General features: G+C 58.0%; 1 protein-coding gene across 1 annotated transcript; it reads right to left on the reverse strand.

Moving 5' to 3' along the window:
- Positions 1-1047: 1047 nt before the first annotated feature.
- On the reverse strand, positions 1048-4982 carry LOC131495938 (left-right determination factor 1-like). Its single transcript, XM_058701111.1, has 4 exons — positions 4247-4982; positions 2994-3240; positions 2406-2648; positions 1048-2126 (listed from the first exon to the last, which is right to left on the reverse strand). The coding sequence occupies exons 1-4, from the start codon at positions 4494-4496 to the stop codon at positions 1769-1771; spliced, it is 1098 nt and encodes a 365-aa protein (XP_058557094.1). The 5' UTR covers positions 4497-4982; the 3' UTR covers positions 1048-1768.
- Positions 4983-22890: the final 17908 nt, after the last annotated feature.

Raw genomic sequence — 22890 nt, forward strand, 5'->3', positions numbered from 1 at the left:
TCTCTGGGTCAGAGCCACGGCCTCCCTCCCCACCTCCAACGGTATGCCTGCCACGTCCTCAGACCCTGGCTGTCCAGAGACTAACGCCACCTTCCCCTCCACCGTCCAGTTGTTCTTCGTTAGCTCTGCGGGTAAACTGAGTCCCAGATCTTCAACAGCCATGCAGAAGGGACTCCAGCTGACTGGGAAAGGTGAATGCAGGGGGACTGCCCGATGTGGCAGCTTCCAAATGACCCGGTGACTAATGCCCGGGTCGTCAGCCCGGCACGCTTCCTGGGGCTTGCAGCGGGAAGGAGCTTTATAACGCATTCTCCACAGATCTGCATCGCCTCGGTCTTGATTTCTTCACCTGAAAAATGGGACTAATAATACCTACCTCAAGGAATCCGTTGCAGGAATTAAGTGCTGTCACGTATACAAGGTGGCCTGGTTTATGGGGAGCGCTCAGGACGTGTTAGCTTGCCTGCCCCACCACTGTCACCCCGTGCCGTGTCCCCATAAGAGTTAAATTCTTTCTTTTTTTTATGTTTATTTATTTTTGAGAGAGAGAGCACAAGTGGGGAGGGGCAGAGACCGAGGGGAACGGAGGATCCCAAGCAGGCTCTGCTCTGACAGCAGCGAGCCCGACGCGGGGCTCGAACCCACGAACCACGAGATCGTGCTCTGAGCTGAAGTCGGACGCTTAACCGACTGAGCCCCCCAGACGTGCTTTCTAAAGCGGAGGCACATGTGAGCGATCTAGTTTACTAGTTTTGGAATGAGACTCCGGGGAGGACACACAAACAAAATGTAGTCCAAACTTGGCGATTTCTGTCTTCGGCACCCCAGAGGTTGGGGGTCTGTCACCCCCTCTCTTCATGTCATCACGTGACCTGGTTCCCTGTTACCGCCCCCGTTCGTCTTGTGTAAAGAGTGCTAGAAACAACGAACCGCAGAGACCCAGTGAAACATCACTTTATTTTCTTTGGGTGGACACTCCATTGTTTTTGCTACATTTGTTTTAAAAAAGGAAACACGCGTGGGTTCTGGTGGTAAAATCTCTAAAACGGGGGTGGGGAAAGAAGCTAACTTTGCACAGGCAAAGCCGGGTCTGGGGAGGTGCGGGTGAGGGCAGGGCTCCCTGCCCCAGAGGGTAATGACTCTTACAGCTCATTCCCACCTCCTCCTTTTTCAGAGGAACCCGGTGGCCCAAAGGCTGCCCCATCTGCCTGAGGTCACAGGTGTGGCCCTGCTGGCTCCAGAAACCAGGTGTCCTGGGTCCCTGCCCACTGCCCCCAGCCGGACGCCCCTCGTCCTCCCTCCCAGCCATCTCCCAGGGAGCGGGGGACCCAAGGGCGTTTACAAAAGTCCAGAATGGGTCAACGTGTTGGGGAAACGGTTGTAGGGGAAACGGGAAGTTTTTGGTTGTGTTTTAATCCCTCCTGCCATAGAGTAAATCAGTCTGTTTCTCCCATTCTCATCATTGGGGTGTGTTGTCCCCAAGCTTCGTTGCGAATTTGCCAGAGAAGGTCCCGGCTGACCATCTGTCCGTGCTTGGCTACATCCTCTACAGAGCAGTCTGGGATTCCTTCTGGAATTTGGCAATCCCGCTGCATTAGTTACTCCTGTAAGTGCTTGGGGTGACGGAGGGACAGGAGGACAGGGGGAGGGGCACGTAGGCAGGAAAGTTACCGCAGGGGCCAGGGCTATGGTGCTAAATTGGAAGATCTGCACCAAGGCCCCGGGCGGTGCACGGGTCCATCGGAGACCTCGGTGGCCACGGCCAGCCCTAAGGCCCCAGCCTCCTGGGCACGGGCGCCCCGTCCCACGCGCAGCTGCACTTCTCCACCCTCATGTTGGGCAGGCTGACCACCTGGGGCCTGGGCCTGCCGCCCTCCTTGACGCCCACGATCAGGGGCAGCGAGGTCGTCTCCGAGGCGACGCACTGTCTTGGCCCCGGGAACGGCCGCCTGAAGGTCGGGGGCTCCGGGGGCTGCTGGCACGCGCCCACACACTCGTAGGCCAGGAAGCCCGGGGGCTCCAGGACCCAGTTCTCGGCCCACCGCATGCCCCGCAGGTCAACGTAGGTCTCCTGGCGGCAGCAGCGGGCGCCCTCCGTCGCCTCAGGGTCGCAGTCGCCCTGAGCTCTGCGGGGACGGGAGGGGCGCAGGTCAGCTGAGGTCACGGGCCTGGGAGGGCACCCGGGAGGGAGATTTACCGCCAGCTCTCGTCACGTTGCACAGGCTGGGGTTTGCGCCGCGGACGGGGAACCACCAATAACCAGACCCTGCGCAGTACGTGGCCTTAGTCCCGGGACGGGGGGGGGGGGGGGGGGAACCCCGCGTCCGTTGATTCCCACGGCGCCCCTGGGAGACCGCACGCCAACCCGCCCGTTCGTGGGGGCCCCCGAGGGCCCAGGCGCCTACCCGTAGGCCCCGAGGCCCAGGGTGTGCAGCTCCAGCTGGGGCTCGCCCTGCCCCGTGCCCTCCTGGCCCTGGGACGCGAAGCGGAGCAGCGTGTGGGCGCCCGAGGCCCGCGGGCCCAGGTGCGCCCTCTGCACGGACACCTGCAGCAGCAGCGGCTGCCCAGACCGGCCCAGCTGGCGCCAGAAGTTCACGGCCTCGGTCACGTCGAAGGCCTTCCAACCACTCCCCTGGAGGGACACCAGCCTGCGACACCCGTGGAGACGGGGGCCTGAGCTGGGGCTGGGGACACCCCCTGGGGGGAGCCTGCCCCCCCCCACACACTGGGCCCACCTGCCCCCTCCCCCTCCCCTCCCCCTCTTCTCTCCCCCCCTCCCCCACACTAGGCCACATGCCACCCTCCCCTTCTCCCCCTCCAGCCCCCTCCACCTCCCCCTTCCCCCCCACGGGGCCCACCCACCCCGTCCCCACTCCAACAGTCCCCCTCCCCCCCCCACTCCCCGCCAACCCCCACCCACCCTGCCTTGCTGGGCCCACCTGCGCCCCCTTCCCCTCCCCTCCCCACTGGCAGCCCGGCCACGGCCTCCCCACCTGGAGTCCACCAGGTAGGTGCGGTTCGAGCTGTCCTCGTGGATGCGCAGCCACTCGACGGTGACGCGGGCGCGGGCGCCGTGCGGGGACAGCCGCTCGAGCCTGCGCAGCGCCGCTTTGGGGACCGGCTCCTGGAAGAGGCGCAGCACGGCCTGCACCAGCTCGCTGTTGGGCGGCAGGCGCCCCTCCATGCCGAACACCAGCACGTGCGTGGAGGCCTCGGCCGCCAGCAACCTGCCCGCCACCTCTGGGGACGGGAGCAGGGTCAGCAGGCAGGTCAGGCCCGCTGGGAGGGCGCGGGGCCCAGAGCCAGTGAGCAGAATCCCCCAGGAAGGCAGGGAGAGGTGGGGGCGGGGCCTCACCTGCACAGCCGCCTTTTTTTTTTTTTTAAAGTTTATTTATTTATTTTCATAGAGAGACAGAGAGAGCGAGTCCAAGAGGGAGAGGGGCAGAGAGCGAGGGAGAGAGGGACTCCCAAGCAGGCTCCGTGCTGACAGCGCAGAGCCTGACGTGGGACTCGATCCCACGAACCCCGAGATCACGACCTGAGCCAAAACCGAGAGTCAGACGCTTCACCGACTGAGCCCCCCAGGCGCCCCGACACGCAGCCTTCTTTAGGGGAAGGCGCTCAGCTAAAGTGGGAGGGCCAGCGGAGAGAGGGAGGCAGAGAGCCACCGTGGATATCTGTGGTCACCAGCTGAGAGTGGCCTTTCCAGGAGGGAGGGCAAGAGCCCCGACTTCCTCTCCACTCCCTGCCTGAGGGGCTCCTGCCCAGTGAAATGTCCCCAACCGGAGGAAGAGGCACCTGGGGCCTGTTGCCAGCTCCTGTTCCCCAGAGGCACCAGGCCCCGTGTCCCCAACGCCTGAGGCTCCGGGCTGACGGTGGGACCACCTGACCACGGGCCACGTGGCCGCCAGCGGTCAGCTCTGCAGAGCGTTCAGGACCAGCCTCCTCGTCCCCAGGCCTCCAGGCGCCTGACCGGCCAAGGCCATCCTCCCTGTCACTAGCCCCAAGTCCCCTTTCTCTGTCTCCCCTCCTCCCACGGGGCTTCTGCACCCACGAGGGTGTCGTTCCTGCCTCGCCTCTGCCAGTGGGGCCCCTGGTGCAGACGGAGCCCAGGGCCCCAGATGCAGCCACGCTCACAGTCCCGTGGAGCTCCCCACCCCCACGACGGCCACCCCGGGACAGGCCCGCTGGCCTCAGCCTCCCCGCTCCCAACGAGCACCGGGCTGCGGTGGGAGGGGGACCTCACCTCGGACCCTCTGGCTGAACCTCTTCCCGCGGGAGTGGGCGCCGTGACTGCGCCGCAACAGGGCCACGTACTGGGCCCTCACGTGGGCCGGGGTGACCAGCCCCTCCACGTCGCGCTGGTCCAGGACGGGCGCCTCGCGGAGGCCCAGCTGCCGCAGCAGGCTGGCCCGCACCTGCTCGCCGGTCAGGGCGGCCCCGGGGCCCGTCAGGGGCAGCGCCCAGAGCGCCCAGCACAGCCACAGGGGCCTCATGGTGCCGCCCGGGGATGGGGGGGCGGGGGTCAGAGCGCACGCGTCCCCCGAGGAGGCTCGGCGAGGGTCCCAGCCCGGTGTGCGGAGGACCGGGCCCGGGCCAGCTTTATAGGCAGCCCTGAGCTGGGCCCGGGCGGAGGGGGGAGGTCACACCCCTCGGACCTCCTGGGAGCTCAGCAGCCAGACGGTCCTTGGGCCTCGAGGAGGGGGCCGTCTGGAAAGGGCACAGAGGCCCGTCTGGATGCCGCACCAGCCCGGGGCCTCTGGCTATTGCTGTCTGGGCAGCTCAGTGATAACTTTAGTGTCTGTTGAACTTCCCTGGCCCTGCCCCAGTCCTAGTCTGCGAAAAAGGGGGCCTATTCTGGGAGAACGAGAGTCCTATTAGGAGACCGTTTAAGTCTCTCCTGGAGGCTAGTGTGGGTCTCCGTTTGGTCATCAGGCAGGAAGGACTCTGGGTTCCTGCAGCGAGCTTCCCCAGAAGCCCCTGGACCCATGTTGCCCCTTTCTCTGTCCCTGCCAGCCCCCCACCCCCCCACCCCGGCTCCCCTCCACAGGCCCTGGGAAGACTGTGTCCCGTCCATGACAGAGGAGGCCCCTGCAGTCAGGACCATCAGGACCGGCTCTCCAGGGGTCCCAGGAAGAGCAGTTTTGCAAGTGTTTGCTGTCACATGACAGACTCGAAGCTCTTTAGGCAGGAACTTCATTCTGGGGGCCCTCCATGCCCTAAAACAGAGGCCACAGCTGCCCAGAGTCTCGTCCTGCCCACAGCCTCAGGTATGGCGCCCACGGGGGTGGGAGCCCCCAGTGCCACAAAGCGCACAGTTGAGACTGGCTGGGTTCAAATATGGGGCGGGTCTAATAGCCAGCAAGTTCCTTACGCCTCGGTGCCTCAGTTTCCTCATCTGAAGGATGGGTAACAATCCGGTCTACTTCACAGGGCTGGTCCGGAGATCAAACGGATTAACACGCAGAGGATGTTCAGCCCGGCCGCTGGCAAGTAGTGGGTGCACGATAAGGGTTTGCCACCCTGATCACCTGTCCACCCAGTGCACCTCCAGGGCACGGCTTTCCTAAAAATGCCAGTAACGAGAACAATCGTTTCTCGAGTGCCCCCTGTGTGCCAGGAAGCCTTCTAAGCTCTGAACACGATTCACAGCAGCCGGAGGCGGCAGGCGTACCCTCCCGACACGCAGCCAGAGCTCTGCCCAGGGAAGGAAGGTGTCCCGGCTCACTCAGCCATTGGAGGCCAGGAGGCCAGTGCCCAAATCTGTCCCCAGAAGCCCCTGTGTGGCGCAGGGGATTTGGGGAGGTGCAGGAAACATGTGGGCCTCATAGCCCAGTGTTCTGACACGGCCTGTGCCTGAGCGCCAAGGGGCCCCGCAGCCAGGAAGCCCCCCGCCTCCTCTGAGGTTCGCTGCGTCACTGACAGGTCTCCCACGCCACCCCCCTGCCTCTGTGCTCCCACACATCCCAGGCAGAGGAAGAGAGAAACTTCTCATGCTCAAGGGCGGAATTGCCACCATGGGCGTATGCATATGAAATATGTAATAACCTGTAATAATGGTGGGAGGGGGCGGTGCTTAGAACTGGAGGAATAATAACACTGATCGTGAACCTCATGGTAACAGTGCCTGCGGCTTACACACGTTCTGAGTGCTTTGCACATATTAACTCTTTTGTTTACACTCCGGTGTAATCCACATGTAACATTGTTAGTTTCACGTATACAAAGTAATGACTTGATTTGTTTACTGGGCCACCTGCTCCCCACAGTAAGTCTGGTTCACATGGGTCACCACACGTAGTTACAGAATTGTTCTCCTTATGCCGAGAGCTTTAAGATAGTACCGAAAAAAAATTTTAATGGTTATTATTCACTTTTGAGAGAGAGAGAGCGTGAACGGAGGGGACAGAGAGAGAGGGAGACCCAGAATCCGAAGCAGGCTCCGGGCTCCGAGCTGTCAGCACAGAGCCCGACAGAGGGCTTGAACTCATGAACTGCGAGATTGTGACCTGAGCTGAAGTCGGACCCTTAAGAGACTGAGCCACCCAGATGCCCTATTGTCCCCGTTTTGGAAAGAAACTGAGCCACGACACTGCTCCCTGGCTTGCCCGAGGTCGTCCGAAGGGAAGGAAACGGGTTTTGGCACATATGTCCCCGGTACGTGGAAGGGTAAGACAGAAACCCGGCAGCAGCCGGACCAGAGGAGAATCGGGGCCTCAGCTCCTTCTCCACCGCCCCCGCCCGTCCCCACCCGCCTCGCATCTGCAGAATTAGTGTAATTCACAGGCAGGAGCCCATGTCAGAGCTCACGTCTCCCATAGTCTGAACGCCCCTGCATGGCGAGGCGCCACCCCTCCCTCCCCGCCCCCCCCCCCCCCAGCGGCCCCACAGGCCTCCCGCTCGCTCTGGGCCAAGTGCATTCTCCCGCAGAAGGGAAGCTGTCACTTTTCTTGGTGAGTGATTAGCAGGGACTTACTTGATGCAAACATTTGGGCCAAAAGGTGCAGAAGTGTCACATTCCCAGGCAAGCGGGACCGTGTCCCTTAGTCCTGGCAGCTATTCTGAGCTGGTGTCCCATAAATATGCAACGGTCCATCACCCTTGCCGCGGGGTGAGCGGAAGCCCGGTGGCTTATCACTGGCCAGTAGGTGCCAAGGAAGTAACACCTGGGCTGCCTCTTGCATGCCAGGGAACCCCTCCCCGGGCCCCCAACATCCCGGCCCCAGGAGCTCCCTGGGGCTGGAGCCTCGCGGTGAGGCCGATGGGCCCCTGTGCTGGTTCCAGCAAGGACGAGGTGTCACAGGCTGCTGTGAGCGGACAGGATGCTCCCCCCCGCCGACACCTCTGGGAGCCCCCTGTGCCCCAAGTCCCTTTTGCACCAGGGGTAACTGACCGGTTACCCTGAAACTTCACTTTCCCAAGAAGAAAGTCAAGCAGAAAGACCTGCAGACCTTCCTCTGCTGGAATCTCTGCCTCCCCCAGGCCTGTCACCGTGCTACTGGCCTGGCCTCCCAGCACGGAGAAGACTCTAGAGCCGAGTCCTGAGTGCGAACTGGACTGCGAGTCAACACCCAGCACCTCTGACTGAGGAATGGGCTTCTGGGCCCGGGTGCTCAGGGGGCCGTGGGCACCTGGGCAGGTGGCTCTCCAGGATTGTGGGGACCTCCCTCAGGGGAGAGCCTGGGGGCCCTCAGCTCCCACCCCAGAGGGACTGCCCCACAAGGTGCCCCTAATTCTCCCCCCGCACCCCGTACTCTGTAGCCTCAGGGATCTGAGAGCTGAAATGCACCGTCCAGGCCATTCTGCCCGCCCCCCGGTTTTACTTTATTTATTTTTTATGTTTACTTGTTTATTATTTTGAAAGAGAGAGAGGGAGAGGCAGAGAGAGGGGGAGAGAGAGAATCCCAAGCAGGCTCCGCACTGTCAGCACAGAGCCCAATGCGGGGTTCGATCTCATGAACCGGAGATCCTAGCCTGAGCCCAGATCAAGCTTACCCGACGCAGCCCCTCCAGGCGCCCCTCTCCCCCACCCCCACCTCCCGTTTTCAAAGCCAAGAAAACCGAGGCTCAGAGAGGCGACCACTTGGCCAAACTCGCACAGTCACGGATGGCTGACAGTTGAAGCCAGGCCATCCAGTTCCCAGGCTGAGAGCTCCTGCCTCACGCTGAGGCCGGCAGGGCACACCCGGCGGCCCCAGTGAGCTGGGGACTCGGTCAGTCCGGGTCGGGCTTGGACTGGACGGGGGCCACAGAAAAGCAGACAGACAGGCAGCCCCCCTGACTCCTGAGGTTTCCTGGGCACAGGCTTTTGGTCCCGAATGTGGATTCCAGGCCGACTGAAGTTCTGCTGGGGAAATAAAGTAATTGGGCAATTAGCCAGTGGCCAAAAAGAAAAAACAGGAATGTGGATTAGGACGCTTTTTCCGAGGGACTCATCAGCCAGCAGGAGGGAGGGTGGTGGCCTTTGTCATGCGGAGCCGGGAAGCAGGCCCACCCTGCAAACACTGTGACCTGTGGACAGTCTGGTCTGGCAGCCTGTGGGGTCAGAGTGGGCTCGAAAAGGGGGAGAACTACGAAATCACCTCTTCTGACCTCGTGGGAGGAAGACTTACAAAGCTGTCGAAATCAGCCCTCGCTCCCCCGGGGCTTTGTAAGGCAGAAGGCCAAGCCACTTACCACCCTGTACTGTAGGTTTCCAGTTCTGTAAAGACCTTTTTTTTCAGGTTTGTGTGTTTGTTTATGAAAGAGTGAGAGTGAGAGAGAGAGAGCGCGAGCTTGAGCGGGGGAGGGGCAGAGAGAGAGGGAGGCACAGAATCGGAAGCAGGCTCCAGGCTTCGAGCTATGAGCACAGAGCCCGACGCAGGGGCTCGAACCCACGAACCATGAGATCATGACCTGAGCCGACGTCAGATGCTTAACCAACTGAGGATCCCGGTGCCCCTTTCTCGTGACTTTCCTTTCTCTGCCTTACTTCCTTGTAAGAATACGGTATATTGGGGCGCCTGGGTGGCGCAGTCGGTTAAGCGTCCGACTTCGGCTCATGAGTTCGAGCCCCGCGTCGGGCTCTGGGCTGATGGCTCGGAGCCTGGAGCCTGTTTCCGATTCTGTGTCTCCCTCTCTCTCTGCCCCTCCCCCATTCATGCTCTGTCTCTCTCTGTCCCAAAAATAAATAAAAAACGTTGAAAAAAAAAAAAAGAATACGGTATATAACACACAGAACATGCAACCTACACGTTCACCAGCTATGCTGTCCGTAAGCTCTGGTCCACGGCAGGCTGTTTATTGGTGGTTAAACTGGGGGGAAGTTGAAAGTTCCACGCAGATTTTGACTGCACAGGGGTTGGCGCCCCGACCCCCCCCACATCGTTCAAGGGTAGGCAGTACTCCGCACCCCTATGCATGCACACTCGGGCTCAGCACACGACCCAAGTCCCCTCCCTCCTCCTCGGGTGGCCGGTGCACAGCCCAGCCTTCCGGCTGGCTCCGACCTCTGCGTCGGGGACTCCTTGGTTCCTGCGGTGGCTCTCCCTGACCCGGTGCTGCCCGGCCCAGTCTTTCTGCACGGCTTGGCCGTGGTAGAGCCACAGCGCGGGCCACCCTGAGCTTTGCAGAAGGGCTCCCCGCCCCGCACCTGCCCCGTTCTGGCACCTTCCCTCCCAGGTCAGGTTTATTCCGTGGGCGAGCCCCGGGGTGCGGTGATTTCTGCCCGGAATCACCCAGGAAGCTGCAAAATCATGGACGGCTGGACCCCAGGCCTCCTGAGTGTGCCTCGCTGGGCTACAGGGTCCAGGAATCCGACAGACGCAGGGGGGAGGCTGGCTGGGACTGTGAGAGCAGGCCTGTGAGGGAGACGACATCTGTTCTGCCATTAAGGGCATGGTAACCTGGCCCGTTCCAGACAATTCCTTGGCTTCCTGATTGCCTGAGAGAAGAAAGAAAGGGCTCAGGAAAAAAAAAAAAAGGAAAAGAATTTTTGTCGTGAGGTCTTTTCTGGGCTTTACCTGAGCGTTCGAGAGTAAGAAGAGAGGGACAGAAAGGGGTTTCTCTCTCTAAACGCTCCAAACAAAATCACGATCTATGCAAACGGAGGTTCCTATTCAACACTCTGGAGTTCACACCTTGTGGGTCAACATTTCCCTCTAAATCTCTGTTAATTCTCGGGGCGCGGGGGGTGGGGGCGGTGCTCAGTCGGTTAAGTGACTGACTTCAGCTCAGGTCATGATCTTGCGGTTCGTGAGTTCGAGCCCCGCGTCGGGCTCTGGGCTGACAGCTCGGAGCCTGGAGCCTGCTTCGGATTCTGTGTCTCCCTCTCTCTGTCCCCCCTGCCCCTGCCCCTGTCTCAAAAACGAATACACATTTAGAACATAAATAAATAAGTATTCTCCACCACCACCCTCTCCTGCGAAAAAACTCTTTTCTGTCTTTCTGGCTATCTTCACTTTCCAGAGCCCTGGCCCAGGAGCAGGAGGCCAGTGCTAAGTCTGAACCATGGCGCCTCTGCCTGGGGGACCCCCAGCCTGTCACTTCTGTGACACAGACCCAGGTTCCTCCTCCCGAGCACCCCTGGAGGCTCTCCCGAGGCCCAGCCCAGCTCCCCGCACCCCCCCACCCCTGCCACCAGCAGCACCCTGGCCTCTCACAGAACAGCCCGGGGAAGGTCAGCTACTGGCTGGCCCTCCGTTTCTTCTTTGCCTTGGAGACAGTCTCCACTGGCAGGTGTAACATAAAGTTCACTTCCTTCATGAAAACCCCTCGCTGGTGCTCTGACCACCGCCTCTCTCCCTGCCCGGTCCTCCCTCTGTTCCCTGGATGCCCTTGACCCCTCATGGGAACACCGGGTGACACTCCCTCTTGGCAATCTGGTGCCAGACAGAGTTATCAGCTTGGCCGGGGACGGACAGCCTCTGGTTGGAACCAGTAATCCTGCCCAGCCCGGTGCCTGGCAAACAGCTGGCACTCAGGGTTGGTGGGGTGGGGATGGGGGGCAGGGGGAGGGAGGAAAGGACGAGAGAATACATGGGTGGGCGAGTTCTTTTTTTTAATCTTTATTTGTTTATTTGGGGAGAGAGAAGGAGAGCATGAGCAGGGGAGGGGCAGAGAGAGGGAGAGAGAATCCCAGGAAGTTTCTGTGCTGTCAGCGCAGAGCCCGATGGGGGGCTCGAACCCCCAGACCGCGAGATCGTGACCTGAGCCGAAGTCGGACGCTTAACGGACTGAGCCCCCCAGGCGCCCCTAGACGGGCAGTCACATTTTCCAGGCGGCAGGTACCGAGTCGGTCATGTGGAGCCAGAGCCCGGGAGCAGCAGCAGGGAGGCTCTCTCGGCAGGGCGGCTGATAGCGGGGAGGAAGGATGTGTGGGCTCTCCGGGGGGGACGGGGCAGGTGGGCTAAGGGCACAGGGGGCCCCCGGGAGGCCGCAGCCTTTTGTCAGGAGCTGTCTGGGGAAGGAAACGAGCTTTGGCCCTTTTGTCCCCTCCGGCCTGCTTCCCCCACTCCCCACTCTTCATTAGGGAGTGTGACACCGGGGCCACCGCGCAGCCCCCGCACCTCCTGGGAACACCTGTTGCTTCCTGCGTGGCTCTTGCTGCCCCTTGAGCATTTGGCTCCAAGAGGTTCCTGGTGGGAGCTGGTGGGGTTTCTAAAGAGACGAGTTGGGGGGCGCCTGGATGGCGCAGTCGGTTAAGCGTCCGACTTCAGCCAGGTCACGATCTCGCGGTCCGTGAGTTCGAGCCCCGCGTCGGGCTCTGGGCTGATGGCTCGGAGCCTGGAGCCTGTTTCCGATTCTGTGTCTCCCTCTCTCTCTGCCCCTCCCCCGTTCATGCTCTGTCTCTCTCTGTCCCAAAAATAAATAAAAAAAAAAAAAAAAAAAAAAACGTTGAAAAAAAATAAAGAGACGAGTTGGGGGGGGGGTGTGCGTGCGTGCGCATGATGTGTGTGTGTGTGTGTGTGTGTGTGTGTGTTAACTTACACGACCCGGTGGACGCCCCGCTCAAAAACCCCAGGTGCAGCCCCTCCCCCGCTCGGCAGTCCATCCTCCCCTCAGAGTTTCAACAATCCCGTGGGTGACTTGGTCCCTCTGTCGCTTTGCAAACGTGTAAACAGCACACGCAAGCCTGGCGCCTCGGCCCCGGGGCCGCAGACGGTCTGTTGTGTCGCCAGATAAATGCAGGGGTCCTGCGTCTGCTCTGGGGTCACCCGTGCCGAGCCGGTGCTCGCAGCCCGGGGGACAGCTGCCACCTGGGAAGACACGCGGGAAGACAAGGGGTCTGCCCAAGTCTCTCCAGGGACAGGTGCCTGGTGTTGAGGCTCGTGGCCGAAACACCAAACACGTACGTACCATCTCACGGAGGCCGGGCCACGGGGCCAGGAACGGCTTTGCTAGATGGTTCTGGCCCAGGGTCCCTGGGGGTTGCGGTCAGGACCACAGTCAGGGCCGCAGGGCGGCCTCCAGCTGGGCTCGCTCACCCCTCGTGGACCCAAGGCAGCGACCCCAGGTGGAACTCTCCAGAAGCTCCAGGACGCAGCTGGAGGGAGGAGGTCAGGGCTGGAAGTAGAAACCTGGGAATTGTCTAGATGGAAGTCGAACGGGATGTCGCAGAAGCCAAAGTCTGAGACCCATTCTGGTTTTAGTTTCAAATGTGACACTTTGGCATTCATTTTGATTTTTTGAAATTCTCAACTAAGACAGTATTTATCTTGACTCCTGAGTTTCCGGAGCCTCCTGAATGTCGCGTGCAAGCTGAGTGCGTCACTGACCCCCCCTCTGGTCCCAGCCGTCGTGGGAGAGGGGATGAGGAGGGGGCAGGAGGGGAGGAGGCTCGGTGGAGACAGGCCCTCGCCCCTCCGGCTCCCTGTGCCCCCCTCCGCTGTGGCCACATCACCAGGCTTGCTCCCGAATGTGGGAAAGGTGGGAGGAAAGCTTAGAACTTTCTAGAGGCCAGCCTCAGCCTCTGTGGGACGTCTCCGGGCAGACCCCCCAGTGGCCTTTGCCCTCACGTCAGTTTCTTCCCCGGGGGTTGGCTGAAGCCCGTCTAAGGGCAGAGCCCCTTGTGAGGAGAAGAGGTAAGTCCAGGCAGGGACCCCAAATGGTGTCCCATGTCCCCTTTCTTCAGCAGGACCAAGAGCAGGGGCAGGCTGGGGCCCCGTGGCTGCCTGCCCTTACCCCCATGGCGTGGCGCCCACGGTGTGTGTCTGTCCGGGGCTCCAGGCCCTCACGTGTCTCTACCCTCAAAACAGTGGAGGCTGGGAAGGGAAACCGAGGCCAAAGTGCCCAAACTAATTCCATGTCAAGGCCACGCAGCCTGTCAGGGGCCCCACCGGGATTTGAACCCAGGGCCCCTGAGCAGCCAGACTGCCCCACGGCTCCTTAATCTCGTGGGGAACAAGCCCCTGATCCCAGTGGATGGGCCACTTCTGGGTAGGGGGCTCAGTCGGTTGAGTGTCTGACTTCGGCTCAGGTCATGATTTCGAGGTTCGCGAGTTCGAGCCTTGCGTCGGGCTCTGTGCTGACAGCTTGGAGCCTGGAGCCTGCTTGGGTTCTGTGTCTCCCTCTCTCTCTGCCTCTCTCTCTCTCTCTCAAAACTAAATATTAATAAAAAGGAAAGAGAAAAGGAAAGGAAAGGAAAGGAAAAGAAATAGAGTGATGAATCAGGAAATGTGTGCCTGAGACCCAGGCCAGACCGGCTGGCCTCTTCCCCCAGCAGAGACCCCCCCCTCCCTGCTTCTGAGTGGCCCCAGTGCCTCCTGCCAGGCAGTGTCACCCTCTGGTCAGGCCCAGCTGGCCCCTGAGCCATCGTCCCCATCCTCAGAACAAGGAGAAGGCCCAGCCTTTGCAGGGTTGTTAAATCAGTACTTATGAAGCACTTAAAACGGTTGCCAGAACACGGAAAGCCCCAGGTAAGTGCTTTATAAAATAAAAAAACGAAAAGAAAGGATCCCAGAGGCTGTTTAACTGACCCCAGGGCCCTCAGACAGGACCCATCCACAGAGCAGGGACGGAACAGCACAGCCTGGGCGGCAGGAAGGGAACATCACGCAGGCAGGTGGTCAGTGAGGACCCCTTGTGAAGAGCTGGCGGTCAGCAGGTGTGTTTACAGGAGCCGCCTTTTTTTTTTCCCAAGTTTATTTATTTTGAGAGAGAAAGTGTAAGTGGGGGAGGGGCAGAGAGAGAATCCCAAGCAGGCTCCACACTGTCAGCGCAGAGCCCGACGCGGGGCTCGAACCCACAAACCTCGAGACCATGACCTGAGCCGAAGTCGGGCGCTTCACCAACGGAGCCACCCAGGCACCCCTTAATGTCATCTTTATACTCTCTGTGTTTTCCAGAATTCTTGCAAGCTTTTGTTCCAGAATCAGAAAAATGAGGGGTTTTTTGGGGTGGTTTTTTTTTTTTTTTTTTTTTTTTTTTTTTGGCTGTTTTGAATGCACCGATGCTGGTGTTACAACAGATAACTCGTCACAACAGACGGCGTTACAATAACCTGCCCGCTTAGAACCTTGGGTGAGTGACGTAACCAGTGACACTGGGTCTGGTTAGGCACAACGAGGGGCGAAAAGAATGCCAGATGCGGCGGCCTGGCAGAAAGCGCCCATTCCCTGACTCGTCCCTTCACCACGCTTTGTGCCAGAGGGGATGCCGCGGGGGAAGAGTCGTGCCCACCCCAGGGACGTCAGACTCAACCAGGCTGTTTATGGATTGGCTGTTTGCTGCCCTTACACTTTGGGAAAACGTTCAAGTGCTTCTTGGCCGCACAGGCTGAGCTACACTCCTTAACCCACAAAGTCAAAGGAACTTCCTTCCAAGCCCTCAGATGTAGAGCGTTTGCGAAATGGTCTTGCAGACTAGAGAGGGGACGTCCACGTGGCCGACAAACCCCAGCCTCGCTGGTCATCGGGCCACAATCCGCTGTCAGGAAGGACAGAAAGGGTTGACATTTCTCTGTGTCTCCCAAAGCCGAGCGCATCCGTTCCTATGACCGGCGTAGGCGTGTACCCGACAGAAAAGGGTCACGCGTTCCTCAAAAGCATGTGCTAGGACGTTCATAGCTGGCCGTCGGTGATGCTCCCACACCGGAAACCATGCAAAAGTCCGTCGGTCGTAGAACGGACGCGGCAGGGCAACAAATGTGAATGGACAACTAGCCCGAGCGGTATGCGGAATCCCACACGGACATGCGCACAACAGAACTGACTTCGCGTTCGGTTTCCGGAAGCCAGGATGGCATGTGCCCTTGGGAGGCGTGGCCCAGGAGCAGGCCTCAAGGGGCTTTGCCGGTGCTGGTGACGATCAGATTCTCACTGCGCGTGCTGGTCACACAGTTCCGTTGTAAACAAGCCACCCTGTGCACTGCGGCTTAGTCACGGGTTCTCTGTAAGTGACATTCAGCGGTACATTTATTGAAAGGCCCCATTGGGGCGCCTGGGTGGCTCAGTCAGTTTGTTCATTTCCATTTGTTTTGTGGGCACCAGGGTGGCTCAGTCAGTTGAGCGTCCGACTTTGGCTCCGATCACGATCTCGGGGTCCATGGGTTCGAGCCCCGCGTTGGACTCTGTGTTGACAGCTCGGAGCCTGGAGCCTGCTTTGGATTCTGTGTCTCCCTCTGTCTCTCCACCCCTCCCCCGTTCATCCTCTCTGTCTCAAAACTAAATAAACGTTAAAAAAGAAAAGAAAAGAAAAAAGAAAAGAAAAGGCCCCTTAATGAAAGGACGAGTTGAGAGCAGGAAGCAATACTTCCCTAGAACATCACCGAGGCTTGCCCGCCCTCGAAACCAGGGCCTGGTCGTCTTTCTCTCACCACGTAAGTTTACGTGTTTCTGCAGACACGCGTGATTGGAAACTAAGTTCCTTTTTGCGTATATTGGATCGATTTCCCCCCAGTACGAACTTCTGAATGCAGATGAGTGGAACTTGGGCTCTTTCTCTGGGGAAAATTTTCAAAGAAGTTTCTTATGTTGCCCTGGGTTTCTTTCTTCCCTGTGGTTAAACGATTCGACAGGCTCTTTTCTCAAGCTCTTTATTTTTCCCCCAATGTTGTCAGAGTCTCTGTCTCCTACATCCTGTGAAAGGAAGGAGAAGAGCCTGGGGTGGGGTCCCCTCCCTCGGTGTGAGGTGGGGGGACCTGACCCTGTCCCGCTGAGTGATCCGGGGGTACGGGCGCGGGGACGGGTGGGAGCCGGGACCCCGATCGGTCTAGGTCGGCCCCTTCCCAGGCCGACCGCCGCCTCCAGTACTGCTGTTGTAGATGAGCTTGTAGGACAGTCACAAGCCACGGGTTCAGCCAGGCGCCCGTGAGCACATCCTCCCCAAGCCTGGCAGCTGTGACCCAGACGCGGCCTGGGCCTGGACGGCCCCCCTTCCAGGAGGGGAGACAGACAATAAAGAAGACGCCAGAGAAACCAGATAAGGGAGAGGAAGTAAACAGGGTCATGAAAGAGAGAGTGACAGCGGTGGCCTCCCCGAGAGGGGCGGGGGGTCGTCTGGGATGGAAAGGGCCAGCATGAAGGGGGGTGGAGAGGGCCGATCCAGGGAGGCAGCAGGGGTGTGGGGCCCAGAAAAGGCGAGGTGTGTGTTCCAGGAAGTGGCCCATGCGGCTGCAGACAGAGGCAAGGGGCAGGGGCTGGAGGAGGAGGGGGTCTCCGGCCATGGGAGGGCTCTGACTCAGAGCCCTGGGAAGCCGCTAGGAGTTCTAGGCCAAGAAAAGTGACACGATCTGATTTGCATTTTATGTTTTAAACTTTTATCTATTACGTAATCTCTACCCCCACCATGGGGTCAAACTTTTGACCCTGAGATCAAGAGTCACACGTGGGCCGCCTGGGTGGCTCAGTCGGTTGGGTGCCCGACTTCGGCTCCGGTCACGATCTCACAGCCCGTGGGTTCGAGCCCCGCGTCGGGCTCTGTGCTGATGGCTTGGAGCCTGGGGCCTGCTTCGGATTCTGTGCCTCCCTCTCTCTCTGCCCCTGCCCTGCTCATGCTCTGTCTCTCTCTCAAAAATAAACATTAAGGGGCGCCTGGGTGGCTCAATCGGTTAAGTGTCCGACTTCGGCTCAGGTCATGATCTCGCGGTCCGTGAGTTCGAGCCCCGCGTCGGGCTCTGTGCTGACGGCTCAGAGCCTGGAGCCTGCTTCGGATTCTGTGTCTCCCTCTCTCTCTGACCCTCCCCCGTTCATGCTCTGTCTCTGTCTCAAAAATAAATAAACATTAAAAAAAATTTTTTTAGGGGCGCCTGGGTGGCTCAGTCGGTTGAGCGTCCGACTTCGGCTCAGGTCACGATCTCGCGGTCTGCGGGTTCGAGCCCCGCGTCGGGCTCTGGGCTGATGGCTTGGAGCCTGGAGCCTGCTTCCGATTCTGTGTTTCCCTCTCTCTCTGCCCCTCCCCCGTTCATGCTGTGTCTCTCTCTGTCTGAAAAATAAATAAACGTTAAAAAAAAATTTAAAAAAATTTTTTTAAATAAAAAATAAAAAAAAATAAACATTAAAAAAAATTTTTTTTAAATCAACCAATAAAAGCCCACATGTCGGGCCACTGCAAGTCTCCAAGCCCGGCACGTGTCAGGGCACAGGACGCTGGCCTGGAACTCGCATCCATAAGGGCTCTCATTCCAGCAGGGTCTGGTCCAAGAGCCCCACTCACTCCCGACTCCTGGGCTTTGTCTGACCGCACAGGGTCGTAGCTCCAGCCCCCCAGCACTAGAAGGCACTGGGCCCAAGAGGGGTGCTTTAGGGAAGTGCCTCGTTGAATCCTGAGGCCACCTAGGAGGCAGGGACGCTGGCCCCTATTTCACAAGTGAGGACGTAAGGCTCACGGAGGTCGAATGGTCAGCCAGCCGGGCCGGGGTGGGGACGAGGTGGATTCTCCTCGGGAGACACTCAGACCCTCACCCAGAAACCCTAGGGGCCCCACAGGGGCAGAGGGCGACGCAGAGGTCCTCAGAGGCCTTTCTGGCACCTTCCCCTCTGGGCCGCGGGCTGGGCCCCGCGGGCTGGAGGCTGAGCCCGGCCTCCCCGAGGGGTGCTCTGGGGCCATTCTGCGGAGGGAGAGGCCGGCCGACCAGGCCGGGCTCGGGGAGGCTGGGCGGACGAGGAGGCCGGAAGGTGATGGAAACAGCAGCGCCTCAGAGCCCCAAGTCCTCGGCCTCTCTGCGTCATGTGCCTGGGTCAGTACTGGTCAGCCTCAGTGTTTTGTCTGTAAAACGGGGTGGAAACAGGGTCTGCTTTGAAGGGCGGTTGTGAGAAGCAAGATAGAAAGTGTTTGCACAGCGCTGGCGCTCAGATGCTGTGTTTATCTGGGGAGGCCCGGCGGGGGGAGGTCTGCTGGGGGCTTCAGGGTCAAGGGTGGCCGCCAAGCCTCCCCGCTCAGCTCCGGGCACTAGCTGCGTACGGGAGACCTCGGGGTGGCACGCGGAACCCCCCCCCCCCAGCTTGACAGCCATGTTGTGTCAGGGGCGGGAGAGTAGCTTTCGACCCCCAAGTCACAGATTAGGTAGGGAACGTGGAGATCGGGGCGGGGAGGGGAAATAATCCGTTTCACACCCCCAGTGATAATTCCGGCGAACCTTCCCCTGTATGTCCTGGGACGTCTTCCCGAGGTATAATCTTTGTTTTCGCATAATGATCTTGCGTTCTCTACGCACGATTTTTATATGTGGCCGCTCTTACCTGTACCCCAGGTGCGATATTCCGTTCGTACATCTTGCCATCATTTTCACCCGTTCTTTCCCCTTTACCCAGTTTGGGACTCTCCGTTTTTCCAAAACCCATGTTTCCATAAAGAATGAATGCCCAAATGCTTTCAAAATTGTTTTTATCAACAAACCCTATTTCTTTATATTTTACTTTTGTTTTTGAGAGCAGGCCTGCGCATGCGGGAGCACCAGTGGGGGAGGGGCAGAGAGAGAGGGAGACACGGAATCCGAGGCAGGCCCCAGGCTCTGAGCTGTCGGCACAGCGCCCTCCGCGGGGCTCGAACGCACGAACCACCGGGAGATCATGACCTGAGCCGCAGTCGGAAGTTTCACCCACTGAGCACCACCCCCCCAGGTGCCCCGCCCCCCAATATGTTTTATAACACAAAAAGGAAGCGGTTGTCAAATATGCAAATTCCTCCAGCAGAAAACAAGAGTGAGTAGGAAGGAAGCATTTATGGAGAAGCAGAGGTTTGGGGGGGACTGTAAATGATGGGTTCACGGCTGCGGCGCGGAGGCAGAGGGGAACTGGGAGAATCCAAGAGCCAGGAAGGACTGAGTCTGGTCCAGTCCAGGCCGGCCGCCTCTAACCGTAAGCTGTCCCTTATTCTGTGTGGGGGACGGTGGGTCTGAGGGTCTGAGGGACCCTCCCCGCCGCCAGCCCCTCCTCGCTTGCCGATCCCGTTTGTAGGCGCCCAGCTCCCCCTGCTGGCAACAAGGGCCTGCCTTCCTCGCAGAGCTGGGCGGCGAATGGAGACCCCTTGCTGCATGTAGGACAGACAGCCTCTCACACGGGCGCTTGGGCTGCTCTCGGATTTGCTTTCGGTAAACCATTCAGTTCCGGTCATTTTCCTTAACAGCCGTCCAAGGCATCCCATGTCGGCAGGCGCAGGTTTCAAACACACCCCGTGGATGGGCCGTGTGACCCACTGATGAACGGGGAGAATATTTGGAATTCTATTATCGCCTTATAGGATACATCACATTAGTCCAACAGTACGTTCCCTCGTTCAATAACTATTACCCGGCATGAACGAAGCAGGCAAAAATCTCTGCCATGAATGGAGCTTATTCTCCGTGGGGGGAGAGGGATATTTGATAAGTAAAATAACTAGTAGGGAGCATTGGCAGATGGGAAAGGGCAGCGGCTAGTCCGGACCGAGTGAAACACACCAGATTTCAAAGACTTATTACCAAAACAAAACAAACAAACAAACAAAGCGAACTATCTTATTATTGTCTTATATTGATTACATGTTGAAATGATATTTTGAATGTATTGGGTTCAATAAAATGTTCGTTTTCCTTTTTTAATTTTTTTTAATGTTTGTTTATTTTTGAGAGAGAGAGAGAGAGCATGAGCAGGGGAGGGGCAGACAGAGAGGGAGACCCAGAATCCCAAGCAGGCTCCAGGCTCCGAGCGTCAGCCCAGAGCCCTATGTGGGGCTCGAACCCACAGACCACAAGATCACGACCTGAGCCGCAGTCGGATGCTTAATTAACCAGCGCCCCTATACTCTTTAATGTGACTGTGGGAAAATTTCAGATTACGTGTGCGGCTCACGCAGCTTTTCTATCGGACGACGGTGGTCCCCAGAATACTCCGGCACCTTCTGTTTATTGAGCACCCACAAGCTGTCAAGCATTTACCTACAATCTTATTTAAGCCTCGGGAGCCGAGAACGGATAGGATCCCCATTTCGTGGCAGGTTTAGGGACCGGATGCTCGGAAAGTTTACGTAGCTCGTTTGAGAAAACGCTACTACAAGGTGGGAAAGGCAGGATTTGGTCCACCAGGGCCACACTTTGGGCCGACGCTTTCTGGCCAGTCAGCACGGCGGCAGCACTGAGGCAGCCCCAGCCGGCAAGATGCCCCTTCTGACAGGTCACTTTAGCTGGAGGCTCCTTCGTCGGTTTGGCCGAACCTTCCTGGGAAATGCGCTGCAGTCTGGGACTCCTCCTACACTGGCCTCCCTTCTTCCCTCGCCTTCCATGGGAGTCCTGCGTCTGGACCCTTCCTGCCCACTTCCGCACAGGCCCCCAGAGGATCTCCTGGACGTCTATCTCCTCCTAAAAGACCTCCATTCATGGACAGGTGGACATGTTAAACAAAAAAAAAAGAGTATTTGCAAAGAGATCAACTTGAGGGATGAGAGGAAACGTGTCCCCATGAAAGAAACAAGATCTGGTTAAGCGTCTGACCAACTTCGGCTCAGGGCATGATCTCGCCGTTCGTGTGTTCTTGCCCCGCGTCGGGCTCTGTGCTGACAGCCTGGAGCCTGCTTCGGATTCTGGGTCTCCCTCTCTCTGCCCCTTCCCCACTCACATTCTGTCTCTCTCTCTCTCAAAAATAAATAAAAACATTTAAAATTTTAAATAAACATTTAAAAATTGAAAGAAAGAAAGAAAGAAAGAAAGAAAGAAGAAAGAAATAAAAAAAGAGATTCGCCAAGCCCAGCGTGTACGTGCACATTTATAAGACCAAAGCCAGCGTGACCAGGTCCGATCTGGAGGGAGAAAGATTTTCTACGGGAAAAATCTAACTGTTGAATCGACAAGGACATGAAGAGTGGTAAACGGCAGACTGGATGCGACAGAAAACTCAGGTTCCGTGGGAACAGAGCAGAGAAAAAAGCAACAATTGAGTAGTAGGAAAAAAATGGTCTAAAATAAGGCCAGTCTTGAAACCTCAAAAGGGTCACCCGATACTAAGAACTATTAAGGAAGAGACCACGCCTAGAAATAACCTGGCGACTTTTTAATGTTTTTTTCATTTTTGAGAGACAGAGCGCAAGTAGGGGAGGGGCAGAGAGAGAGGAAGACACAGAATCCGAAGCAGGCTCCAGGCTCCGAGCTGTCGGCACAGAGCCCGACGCGGGGCTCGAACCCACGAACCGCGAAATGGTGACCTGAGCCGAAGTTGGCCTGACGCTTAACCGACCGAGCCACCCAGGCGCCCCACCTGGTGACCTTTTTTGATTGAAGGAGAAAGAAAATATAGAAGTGTCTAAGGAGAAAAACTCACACCGTATGTAATGAAACAGAAATGACACTCAGAAACAGGCATAAAGCTTCTTCCTCTTCCCTGACACCGAAAAACAATAGCAAACATCTGGGCGTTTGAAAGCCAAGGTTTGGATGCCCCAGTCAAGGCCTTGCCTGTGCGAACCAACAGAATGCCAGCCATGTGAGGGTTCAGAAAATGCACCACTCACATACTGTTGATATTAAAAAAGAAAAATAAATTAGGAATACCAGAGGACCAAAGACAAAAATAAAGAATTAAAGACCTGGCCAGACTTCAGGCAGCCAAACGATGAACACTCATTTGGGCCCAAATAAAAACCCGAGCCATTACAAAAAAGGGAAGGGAGGGGAGTTCAGATATAGTAAAAATAATAATAAATAAATTAATTAATTAATTAATTAAAAGCAATTAACGGAAACCAGGAAAAACATAGTAAAACCTCTGGAAGGTTGTTTTCTATCACCATGAAACGAATACTCAAGACATGCTTGGAAATACCAAAAAACGCACTTCCTTTTGAAACTTCAGTCGATTCCCTCTGTAGACACCTGAGCTCAATCCCAAGATTTGTTTCGGCCTCGGAAACGTCGGGCCAGATGCTGGACGTACGTCTGCACCTCACTCCCCCTTGCAGACTCTCACCTGCCCCAGGGGGAATCTACAGATCACAGGGGATCGCAGAAATGGGTTTTTCTTTCTCTGAAACTTGAAGCCCCGTGATCCCTCTGAAGTCATCTGATTCGGGGCCATCTGCTGTCCCGTTTTGCCCAACCATGTCGCGGAATGCCAACCAAGAATTCCTGCCCCCTCTGTGCAGGGCATCGTGGCAGTGACTTTCGTTCAGGAAAATCGTCTGCAAAATCAGATCACGTAGGGCGCATGGGCGGCTCGGGTCATGATCCTGGTTCGTGATTTCGAGCCCGGGGTCGGGCTCCGAGCCTGCTAGGGATCCTCTGTCCCCCTCCCGCTGCCCCTCCCCCGCTCTGTCCCCTACTCTCTGTCTCTCTCTCAAAATAAATTTAAAAAAAGAAAGAAAGTTGGGGCGCCTGGGTGGCTTGGTCGGTTAAGCATCCGACTTCAGCTCAGGTCACGATCTCACAGTCCGCGAGTTCGAGCCCTGCGTCGGGCTCTGGGCTGATGGCTCAGAGCCTGGAGCCTGCTTCTGATTCTGTGTCTCCCT

This window comes from Neofelis nebulosa, chromosome 15 (assembly GCF_028018385.1).
Source record: "Neofelis nebulosa isolate mNeoNeb1 chromosome 15, mNeoNeb1.pri, whole genome shotgun sequence".
Lineage (NCBI taxonomy): Eukaryota > Metazoa > Chordata > Mammalia > Carnivora > Felidae > Neofelis > Neofelis nebulosa.